This window comes from Lycium barbarum, chromosome 11 (assembly GCF_019175385.1).
Source record: "Lycium barbarum isolate Lr01 chromosome 11, ASM1917538v2, whole genome shotgun sequence".
Taxonomy (NCBI): domain Eukaryota; kingdom Viridiplantae; phylum Streptophyta; class Magnoliopsida; order Solanales; family Solanaceae; genus Lycium; species Lycium barbarum.
In genome coordinates, this window is record NC_083347.1 from 96,459,439 (window position 1) to 96,468,759 (window position 9,321).

A 9,321-nucleotide genomic window follows, 5' to 3' on the forward strand; every position below is an offset into this window, starting at 1 on the left:
TTCCGTTACTTGGAAAGTGAGTAGGGCTTGGTAGGGATAAATAACAAAACCTCGGGGCGTTAACCCTCATTTAATAAATCCACTTAGGATGAGTTTACTTGACACATATTAATCGTTATTCATATACACTCTTTTATATTTGGGAAAATCATAAAGAGAAATACTTTCTAACTATTGAGAAATATTAGGGAGTCAAGTAGAGATTATGTGCATTCATACAACAGTCCATTAGAAATATATCATATTAAGACCCAAAGCATTACGCATCATCCAAAGGGGACACAGTTTTGGCTTTATTTTATACATTTATTACAACCAAAAGCAATTAGTAAGTAAACAACCAATCTTCTACAAACTCAATGGAATATGAAACTAGACCACAAGAAAGTACTCTACAACTTTAGTAACCTTTTCACACCATATTCCCTATGGGATTCGACCCAACCTAGTTGGGTTACTATATTAGACATCGTTCGCTTTACGCCATTTAATAGGTGTAATTTGAGCGTATCAAATTTTTGCGCCTTTGCCGGGGAATACGGTTTTGATATTACTAAATAGTTTTCGCTTTGCCTAAAGTCTTTTTCTATTCCATCACACCTTATTTGCTGTTTACAATGAACCAGGTGATCATGAACAACATAAGAGGACGTGGAGTAGGTGGTAATAGGGGTTTACAAGCGCAAGACCCACTAGTGGAAGTGGAGGTTGAGAATGTCTTTGTGGATATGCTAGACAAGGTGGAATATGCATCTGTTATTGTTCCACCTAGGGCGAATGTTGCAAACTGCAAGATTGACTCCACTATCTACCAACTGCTCAAACTTGAGGGATATTTTTGAAACTCTACCGATGAAGATCCTCATCAACATTTGAAGAATTTTGTGGGTGTGTGTGCCCAACATATGCAGAATGCTATTCCAGATGAAGCTATTCAGCTAAGAGTTTTCAAATATTCTTTAGTCGGTGAAGCAAGAGTTTGGTTTGAGAAGCTGCCCCACAACACTATTCATACGTGGGGAGAGCTAGTTGCTGTTATTCTCAAGAAGTGGTTTCTGCCAAGGAAAACAACTGAAATTCGTGACAAGATATATGATTTCAAACAGCTTCCGGGGGAACAACTATTTGAAGCTTGGGAGAGATTCAAGGAATATTTGCAGAAGTCTCCAAATCATTATTTTCCAGAACATATATTGATGGAGAAGTTATATAGAGGGATAGATCCATTGACACAAGCAGTGGCGAACAATGCAGCTGATAGGTGTTTTATGGACAAGACATATGCCTAAATCACTCAATTGCTTGATAAGCTTACTACTCACAATCAAGCATGCCATTCAGGTGGTACTAATAGTTTAGCCTATGGAGCTCCAATGATCCATAATATTGTGAAGGAGAATCAAGAGACTCAGTAGACTCTAGCTTAGATAGCAACTAGTATTTCTTTGCTGACAAAAAGACTTGATGAAAGGGAAATGAAGAAAGTTAATGTTGTTGAAGAAGTTCCCGGAATGCCCAAGAGAATGTACCAAGTTCAAGAGGCGGTACAATACAAAAGGAGAATCTCGAGTAGGTTACTTTAAGTGACCTTCATGGCGGGTGGGCGCCCTAGCTGCAATAAAAAAAACAGCGCTAAAGAGCAAGAAAAGGCCCCTAGCCGAGCCAGGAATGGCTGTTACTGGACACCCACCACTTTTCACTGGTTAGAGAGGCCCTCTTTAATACATTAAAAAAAGAGCCCACTCTGGCCTCGCGACCGTTGCCAGCTACTGCTAGTTGCAAACAAGCCCTTCCCTTCTAGGCTAGGAGTGAAATGCCCTTGATCGACTCGAGGCTTTGAAGAAGTTCCGGGAATGCCCAAGGGAATGTACCAAGTTCAAGAGGGTCCATATTAAGAGGGGCCTCCTATGCAGTATGAAGATGCTAACTATGTTAATAAACTAAAGGTAGTTTATGGTTTCCGTTGGTGTAAATCCAATCACCAGAACTACTAAGAAGGCTATCAAAATCAGCATCAGACTTAATGGAGAACTCAACAGTGATAAGGAAATTATAACAACAACTATGGTAAATCGAACCAAAGGAACTAAAAAAACAATAATAATTTTGAAAATAAGAGTTCAAATCCCTATATTCCACCAAAGGGTCAGTCGATTGAGCAAGGGAATTCTAAGTTGGAGAGCATGCTTGAGAAGGTGCTAGCCAAACAAGACAAAATAGATAGAACATTGAAGGGGCTGACTGAAACTATGGGATCTCACACTGCTTCCATTTAGAAGCTCAAGTCGCAGATGTGAGATATTTCCAAAGAACGACACCCTCCAAAGAAGGGAGGACTTTCTAGTGACACTAATCTAAATTCGAAGAGTGGTGGAGTTAATTCTTATGAAAGGTGTGCTGCTATTAGCACTTGGAGTGCGAAACTACTTCAAAGTGCAGAGAAGAAGGTGATTAATCTCGAGCCAGTTGCTAAAGAAGAAGAGGCACAATCTGATGTGCCAACAATTGCTGATGAGGTCTAGACAGAGGTTCCTATTGTTAAGCAGGCTGCTGCTATTTCGAAAAGTTCTAAAAAGCATGAAGGCAGTAGTGACACTAGCAAAGCAACAGTTAAAGGGGCTCTTCGCTCTTTGACCCAACTATTTAAATCTACACCTCCCTTTCCACAGAGGCTGGTGAAGAAGACTAAGGATGCTAAGTGTCAGAGGTTAATCACTGGCAACTGGCTTCTTTAGCAACTGGCTCGAGATTAATCACCTTCGTCTCTGCACTTTGAAGTAGTTTCACACTCCGAGTGCTAATAGCAGCACACGTTTCATAAGAATTAACTCATCCACTCTTTGAATTTAGATTAGTGTCACTAGAAAGTCCTCCCTTCTGTGGAGGGTGTTGTTCTTTGGAAATATCTCACATCTGCGACTTGAGCTTCTAAATGGAAGCAGTGTGAGATCCCATAGTTTTAGTCAGCCCCTTCAATGTTCTATCTATTTTGTCTTGTTTGGATAGCACCTTCTCAAGCATGCTCTTCAACTTAGAAAGAGATGTCGGGTTTTTCAAAATATTTGAAGGAGTTGTTGACAAAGAAGAGACCGATCAAGCATGACTCTGTGAGTCTGACTCATCGTGTTAGCTCTATCATATCTACAACCAGTGTTCAGAAGAAAGAGGATCCAGGGGCCTTTACTATTCCATGTTTTGTTGGTCACCATGATTTTGCTTGTGCTTTATGTGATAATGGGGCAAGCATTAACCTCATGCCACTTGTTATCCATAAGAAATTGAGGTTGGGAATGTCTAGACCTACCACTATGCGACTACAGATGGCTGATAGATCTATAAAGAGAACAGTTGGGGTTGTTGATGATGTGCTTGTTCGGGTTGGCGAATTCCTTCTGTCGGAAGTTTTTGTCACGACCCGACAAGGGGCCATGACGGGTACCCGGGGCTGACTACCGAGCACCACTCATTAAGCTAATTATCATACCCAATCTGAACATGCACAATCTCCAAAGCAACACATACATATATACTGTTACACCTCAAATTTGTTTTCCGTTGATGCTTAGTGAATAGAATAACAAAGAGCATGAAGTATGCGGTATTTCAATAAGTAAGGAATGACGTTTAATGATTCTAAATGAGATTCAAAGACATGTGAAGTAGGAGACGGAAGTTGTTAAGGAAAGCAAGGTATATGTTGTGTGTCGAGCAAGATTTACGAGTATAGAATTAATAATGGCTTAATGATATTTTGGAGAAGAGTTATAATGTCCCTTAGATTGTTAATGAAGTATTAAACAAGTGCTAAGAAGGTTGTGTAATGATTGGAGATCAGACGAAACGACGAGGACAACTCCGGAAAAAGTTGTGAGTTACACGACCACCTTACACGGACCGTGGAATTTTATACGGACCATACTATCGTATGATGGACTTTATAATCTCTACACTTAGGCTTATCATTACCATCATCGTATCTATGGCATATCTCTTACCTTGATCATAGAACCTCTGACACTTAGCATCCTCAGACTTCATCACCAGCCTCTGTGGAAAGGGAGGTGTAGATTTAAATAGTTGGGTCAAAGAGCGAAGAGCCCCTTTAACTGTTGCTGTGATAGTGTCACTACTGCCTTCATGCTTTTTAGAACTTTTCGAAATATCAGCAGCCTGCTTAACAATAGGAACCTCTGTCTAGACCTCATCAACAATTGTTGGCACATCAGATTGTGCCTTTTCTTCTTTAGCAACTGGCTCGAGATTAATCACCTTCTTCTCTGCACTTTGAAGTAGTTTCACACTCCGAGTGCTAATAGCAGCACACGTTTCATAAGAATTAACTCATCCACTCTTTGAATTTAGATTAGTGTCACTAGAAAGTCCTCCCTTCTGTGGAGGGTGTTGTTCTTTGGAAATATCTCACATCTGCGACTTGAGCTTCTAAATGGAAGCAGTGTGAGATCCCATAGTTTTAGTCAGCCCCTTAAATGTTCTATCTATTTTGTCTTGTTTGGATAGCACCTTCTCAAGCATGCTCTTCAACTTAGAAAGAGATGTCGGGTTTTTCAAAATATTTGAAGGAGTTGTTGACAAAGAAGAGACCGATCAAGCATGACTCTGTGAGTCTGACTCATCATGTTAGCTCTATCATATCTACAACCAGTGTTCAGAAGAAAGAGGATCCAGGGGCCTTTACTATTCCATGTTTTGTTCGTCACCATGATTTTGCTTGTGCTTTATGTGATAATGTGGCAAGCATTAACCTCATGCCACTTGCTATCCATAAGAAATTGAGGTTGGGAATGTCTAGACCTACCACTATGCGACTACAGATGGCTGATAGATCTATAAAGAGAACAGTTGGGGTTGTTGATGATGTGCTTGTTCGGGTTGGCGAATTCCTTCTGTCGGAAGTTTTTGTCACGACCCGACAAGGGGCCATGACGGGTACCCAGGGCTGACTACCGAGCACCACTCATTAAGCTAATTATAATACCCAATCTGAACATGCACAATCTCAAAAGCAACACATACATATATACTGTTACACCTCAATTTGTTTTTCCGTTGATGCTTAGTGAATAAACTAACAAAGAGCATGAAGTATGCGGTATTTCAATAAGTAAGGAATGACGTTTAATGATTCTAAATGAGATTCAAAGACATGTGAAGTAGGAGACGGAAGTTGTTAAGGAAAGCAAGGTATATGTTGTGTGTCGAGCAAGATTTACGAGTATAGAATTAATAATGGCTTAATAATATTTTGGAGAAGAGTTATAATGTCCCTTAGATTGTTAATAAAGTATTAAACAAGTGCTAAGAAGGTTGTGTAATGATTGGAGATCAGACGAAACGACGAGGACAACTCCGGAAAAAGCTGTGAGTTACACGACCACCTTACACGGACCGTGGAATTTTATACGGACCATAATATCGTATGATGGACTTTATAATCTCTACACTTAGGCTTATCATTACCATCATCGTATCTATGGCATATCTCTTACCTTGATCATAGAACCTCTGACACTTAGCATCCTCAGTCTTCTTCACCAGCCTCTGTGGAAAGGGAGGTGTAGATTTAAATAGTTAGGTCAAAGAGCGAAGAGCCCCTTAAACTGCTGCTTTGCTAGTGTCACTGCTGCCTTCATGCTTTTTAGAACTTTTCGAAATATCAGCAGCCGGCTTAACAATAGGAACCTCAGTCTAGACCTCATCAACAATTGTTGGCACATCAGATTGTGCCTCTTCTTCTTTAACGACTGGTTCGAGATTAATCACCTTCTTCTCTGCACTTTGAAGTAGTTTCGCACTCCGAGGGCTAATAGCAGCACACCTTTCATAAGAATTAACTCCACCACTCTTCGAATTTAGATTAGTGTCACTAGAAAGTCCTCCCTTCTGTGGAGGGTGTTGTTCTTTGGAAATATCTCACATCTGCGACTTGAGCTTCTAAATGGAAGCAGTGTGAGATCCCATAGTTTCAGTCAGCCCCTTCAATGTTCTATCTATTTTGTCTTGTTTGGCTAGCACCTTATCAAGCATGCTCTCCAACTTAGAAAAAGATGTCGGGTTTTGCAAAATATTTGAAGGAGTTGTTGACAAAGAAGAGACCGATCAAACATGATTCTGTGAGTCTGAATCATCGTGTTAGCTCTATCATATCTATAACCAGTGTTCAGAAGAAAGAGGATCCAGGGGCCTTTACTATTCCATGTTTTGTTGGTCACCATGATTTTGCTTGTGCTTTATGTGATAATGGGGCAAGCATTAACCTCATGCCACTTGCTATCCATAAGAAATTGAGGTTGGGAATGTCTAGACCTACCACTATGTGACTACAGATGGCTAATAGATCTATAAAGAGGCCAGTTGGGGTTGTTGATGATGTGCTTGTTCGGGTTGGCGAATTCCTTCTGTCGGAAGTTTTTGTCACTACCCGACAAGGGGCCATGACGGGTACCCGGGGCTGACTACCGAGCACCACTCATTAAGCTAATTATCATACCCAATCTGAACATGCACAATCTCCAAAGCAACACATACATATATACTGTTACACCTCAATTGTTTTTTCCGTTGATGCTTAGTGAATAGACTAACAGAGAGCATGAAGTATGCGGTATTTCAATAAGTAAGGTATGACGTTTAATGATTCTAAATGAGATTCAAAGACATGTGAAGTAGGAGACGGAAGTTGTTAAGGAAAGCAAGGTATATGTTGTGTGTCGAGCAAGATTTACGAGTATAGAATTAATAATGGCTTAATGATGTTTTGGAGAAGAGTTATAATGTCCCTTAGATTGTTAATGAAGTATTAAACAAGTGCTAAGAAGGTTGTGTAATGATTGGAGATCAGACGAAACGACGAGGACAACTCCGGAAAAAGCTGTGAGTTACACGACCACCTTACACGGACCGTGGAATTTTATACGGACCATAATATCGTATGATGGACTTTATAATCTCTACACTTAGGCTTATCATTACCATCATCGTATCTATGGCATATCTCTTACCTTGATCATAGAACCTCTGACACTTAGCATCCTCAGTCTTCTTCACCAGCCTCTGTGGAAAGGGAGGTGTATATTTAAATAGTTGGGTCAAAGAGCGAAGAGCCCCTTTAACTGCTGCTTTGCTAGTGTCACTACTGCCTTCATGCTTTTTAGAACTTTTCGTAATATCAGCAGCCTGCTTAATAATAGGAACCTCTGTCTAGACCTCATCAACAATTGTTGGCACATCAGATTGTGCCTCTTCTTCTTTAGCAACTGGCTCGAGATTAATCACCTTCTTCTCTGCACTTTGAATTAGTTTCACACACCGAGTGCTAATAGCAGCACACCTTTCATAAGAATTAACTCCACCACTCTTCGAATTTAGATTAGTGTCACTAGAAAGTCCTCCCTTCTGTGGAGGGTGTTGTTCTTTGGAAATATCTCACATCTGCGACTTGAGCTTCTAAATGGAAGCAGAGTGAGATCCAATAGTTTAGTCAGCCCCTTCAATGTTCTATCTATTTTGTCTTGTTTGGCTAGCACCTTCTCAAGCATGCTCTCCAACTTAGAAAGAGATGTCGGGTTTTGTAAAATATTTGAAGGAGTTGTTGACAATGAAGAGACCGATCAAGCATGACTCTGTGAGTCTGACTCATTGTGTTAGCTCTATCATATCTGTAACTAGTGTTCAGAAGAAAGAGGATCCAGGGGCCTTTACTATTCCATGTTTTGTTGGTCACCATGATTTTGCTTGTGCTTTATGTGATAATGGGGCAAGCATTAACCTCATGCCACTTGCTATCCATAATAAATTGAGGTTGGGAATGTCTAGACCTACCACTATGCGACTACATATGGCTGATAGATCTATAAAGAGGCCAATTGGGTTGTTGATGATGTGCTTGTTCGGGTTGGCGAATTCCTTCTGTCGGAAGTTTTTGTCACGACCCGACAAGGGGCCATGACGGGTACCCGGGGCTGACTACTGAGCACCACTCATTAAGCTAATTATCATACCCAATCTGAACATTCACAATCTCCAAAGCAACTCATACATATATACTGTTACACCTCAATTGTTTTTCCGTTGATGCACAGTGAATAGACTAACAAAGAGCATGAAGTATGCGGTATTTCAATAAGTAAGGAATGACGTTTAATGATTCTAAATGAGATTCAAAGACATGTGAAGTAGGAGACGGAAGTTGTTAAGGAAAGCAAGGTATATGTTGTGTGTCGAGCAAGATTTACGAGTATAGAATTAATAATGGCTTAATGATGTTTTGGAGAAGAGTTATAATGTCCCTTAGATTGTTAATGAAGTATTAAACAAGTTCTAAGAAGGTTTTGTAATGATTGGAGATCAGACGAAACGACGAGGACAACTCCGGAAAAAGTTGTGAGTTACACGACCATATACGGTCCGTATAACCCAACAGGAAGAATTGTTTCCATGGTGGTGAACCACAGACACTTATACGGACCGTATAAGTGGTCCTTAAATGCCCGACGGGCTGATTAAGTTGCAAGTATAAATACATGTTTCCCCTTTTATTTTCTTATTCTTTCCACTTCTTCATCTCTCTCAAGAATTCTAGAGGGTTCTAAATATTTCATCAACACAAATTCAAGACAAATCAAAGGTTCATATCATAAATCCAAGAGAAGCAAGTGTATGAAACTCATTAAAGTTTATCCAAGCCAAGGAATTCCAATGGAAGTGAACGAGGGTTTTGGTGCAAGAGAAGTATTTCCACTCAAGGCTTATTCTTACACCATCTAAGGTAAGTTTTATGGTATTTCCATGTTGTTTAAGGTATTGAGAAGTTGAAACACTTGGATTGTAGAAGGATATAGAAAATGGGTCACAAAGAGAAGAATAATGAGATTTTGAGTAGTAGTTTGGAATAAATCATGAATATTGATATGTTGTGATTATAAGTATGTTATGAATGACATTTAGAACATGGGGTAAGCATTATATGTGGGAGAACGTAATAGTGAACTATGACCATGATTATGGAGGAATTGAAGTGCAATTGTGAAATGTGGATAACGTAGATGAATGCTGATTGTTGCTTATAATATTGTGGATGTTGTTATGGATGTTTGGGAATTGATATGTGATATGAGGAAAGTTATATAAATAAAGGAAATGCTGCCCAATTTTCCCTAGCATTAGTAAGCATGTTCATATAATCGATTAGCTAATGTTAATGTGAATTCTCTTGAAGGTAGAAACGTGAGCATTGAAGGAGAACAATCTAGCGATGGAATTGTTAAACGAAAGAGGTATGTAAGGTTAGTCCCTTCTTTCTAA

General features: G+C 39.7%; 1 protein-coding gene and 1 non-coding gene across 2 annotated transcripts; one reads left to right on the plus strand and one right to left on the minus strand.

Moving 5' to 3' along the window:
* Positions 1-1,074: 1,074 nt before the first annotated feature.
* Positions 1,075-1,180, minus strand: LOC132620563 (small nucleolar RNA R71). Its single transcript, XR_009575006.1, has one exon. It is a non-coding gene; the product is annotated as a small nucleolar RNA R71 (small nucleolar RNA).
* A 1,861-nt stretch (positions 1,181-3,041) lies between these two features.
* LOC132620003 (uncharacterized) lies at positions 3,042-4,178 on the plus strand. Its single transcript, XM_060334744.1, has 2 exons — positions 3,042-3,377; positions 4,149-4,178. The coding sequence occupies exons 1-2, from the start codon at positions 3,042-3,044 to the stop codon at positions 4,176-4,178; spliced, it is 366 nt and encodes a 121-aa protein (XP_060190727.1).
* The last annotated feature ends 5,143 nt before the right edge of the window (positions 4,179-9,321 follow it).